The following is a 2044-nucleotide window of genomic DNA, read 5'->3' as shown; positions in this document are numbered from 1 at the left end:
TAAAATTTGGAAAATTAATCTCTTGTGTATGATATAAATTGCTAAATTTCTCTGACGTCTTGATTCTTTTTGTAACATTGCTTTGTAGAAAAATTTGATTTGTGTATCTTTAATTACACCAATATTTTAAATAATGCATTGAAAGTCCCTCTGTGAGACACATTTTAATAATTCTTCCTTAAGCTAAGTGTGGTAGCCAATGCCTATAATCTCACCCAGGAGACTGAGGCAGGGGGATCTTTGTGAGTTCGAGGCCAGCCTGGGTTACTGTAGTTATCATACTATATATGATAAAAGAAATACAAAATAAAACAAGAAATGTTATATGCTGTATTTCAACTATCATGTTGGCAGTGAGCGAAAAGGTCTGGTAATATCTTGTGCTAGTTTTGATAGTGAGTTCAGGGGCTGGCCAGATAGCTCAGCAGATTAAAGCACCTGCTTAGGCAGATGCAGGGACCAGGGTTGGATCCCTGGTGTGCTGTGCTGGCCTATCCCTGGGGTATGCTGAGACTGAGCGTGGTGCACACACCTGTAATTCCGGCGCTTAGGAGACTGAAAACAGGAGGGTCACTACTAGTCTGATCTGTGTAGTGAGACCCTGTAGACCATGTACTAAATACATTTTTTAAAAAAAGAATGAGGGGCATTGCTCTTCAACAGTGTGACACTGAGTTCAGGACCAGCCTAAACTACATAGTGTGACCATGTCTTAATTAATTAATTCTAGGTTTCTTTTAGTGCTTTTTTTAAGTTTGGTTATGTTTGTACTAATATTGCTTAGATGACAATATCGTGTCTGCATCTTGTCCTCTGAATAACTACTATGAAGACAACAATATGCAATGAATTAATTATAGTAACTATCCTACTAGCTTGTTTTGAAACTATTTCATTGCTATTTTATCTTTTTTTATTAAAATGAATAAAAAGTAAAATAAAATAAAGTTTGGTTATTAGTTTTCATCTTACAGTTAAGGCTGTGATTTATGATTTGCTGTTATGAGATATGTGCCTCATTTTTTTTTTTTTTAAACTGGCTACCCAGTGGCCTCATCACTATTTGCAAGGCCAGCCTGGGCTACACAGTGAGTTCAGGACCAACTATATAGCAAGACCCTATCTCCAAAAAAAAAAAAAGCCAGGCGTGGTGGTGCACACTTGTAATCCCAGCACTGGGGAGGCTGAGGCAGGAGGATTATTGAGAGTTCAAGGCCAGCCCAAACTACATAGTCAGACCCTGTGCCAATAAAACAAAATAGCAACAACAACAAAATATATCTGGTTCCACAACTTCCTATAAAGACTTTTTTTTAAATAAAGCCTTCTTTATTATTCATAATAGAACTAATCATGCTTTGTTTTTACTCATACCACATGTTTATATTTCTAGATTTATTAATCTACTGTGGGTTGTAAATGTTTCAAAGATAAGGATGGTCTTCTTCATAATTCCATGGGTCTTACACATAACAGTATTTTAAAAATTAGGTATTTTGTCCCCTAAGATAGTTTCTATTACAAATTAGTATATTTGAATTTTTAATAAAATAATAATTAAGCAACACTATTGTAACACTAAAATTCTGTAAAGAGTTCATATTGAGTAGATTATTAGAAGTTTACTCATAAAGAGAACTAGAATAAAGCCTCATTAGATAACACTACACACTTTCCACTCCTACTTCTCTACTTAATAGGGTAACATGCAAACAGCAAAACCGAAGGGTAGGTTTGCCAAGCCAGGCTCAGTAACCGTAACAGAATCACTCTTGTTAATTTTTTTTTAAGAAACAACATAATCAAGCGATTAAAAGCCATCCAAAACACTGGGAGGGGTTATGAGACCAAGTGCCTCTACATCATGCTGAGCAGAATGGATGAGTATCAGAAAAGGGTGATGGGTGCATGGACTGAAAAACAAAAGTATCTGGAGCAGAAACGAAATCAAGGCCTGAAGAAAATGGTGCACTTATTTAGCCAGGTAACCTGTTTCTCTCTCTCTCTCTCTCTCTCTCTCTCTCTCTCTCTCTCTCTCTCTCTC

At 36.3% G+C, this 2044-nt stretch overlaps 1 protein-coding gene across 1 annotated transcript in view; it reads left to right on the top strand.

Moving 5' to 3' along the window:
* Fam186a (family with sequence similarity 186 member A) overlaps positions 1 to 2044 on the top strand; it is a 72018-nt gene that overhangs the window by 46124 nt on the left and 23850 nt on the right. Inside the window, exon 6 of the mRNA XM_012516131.2 lies at positions 1792 to 1984. Coding sequence (XP_012371585.1) covers positions 1792 to 1984 — 193 coding nt within the window. The remainder of the gene's footprint in view (positions 1 to 1791; positions 1985 to 2044) is intronic.

This window comes from Octodon degus, unplaced genomic scaffold (genome assembly GCF_000260255.1).
Source record: "Octodon degus isolate 3935 unplaced genomic scaffold, OctDeg1.0 scaffold00093, whole genome shotgun sequence".
Taxonomy (NCBI): domain Eukaryota; kingdom Metazoa; phylum Chordata; class Mammalia; order Rodentia; family Octodontidae; genus Octodon; species Octodon degus.
The sequence above is the reverse complement of the archived record's forward strand: the minus strand, read 5'-3'. Positions and strand labels throughout refer to the sequence as shown.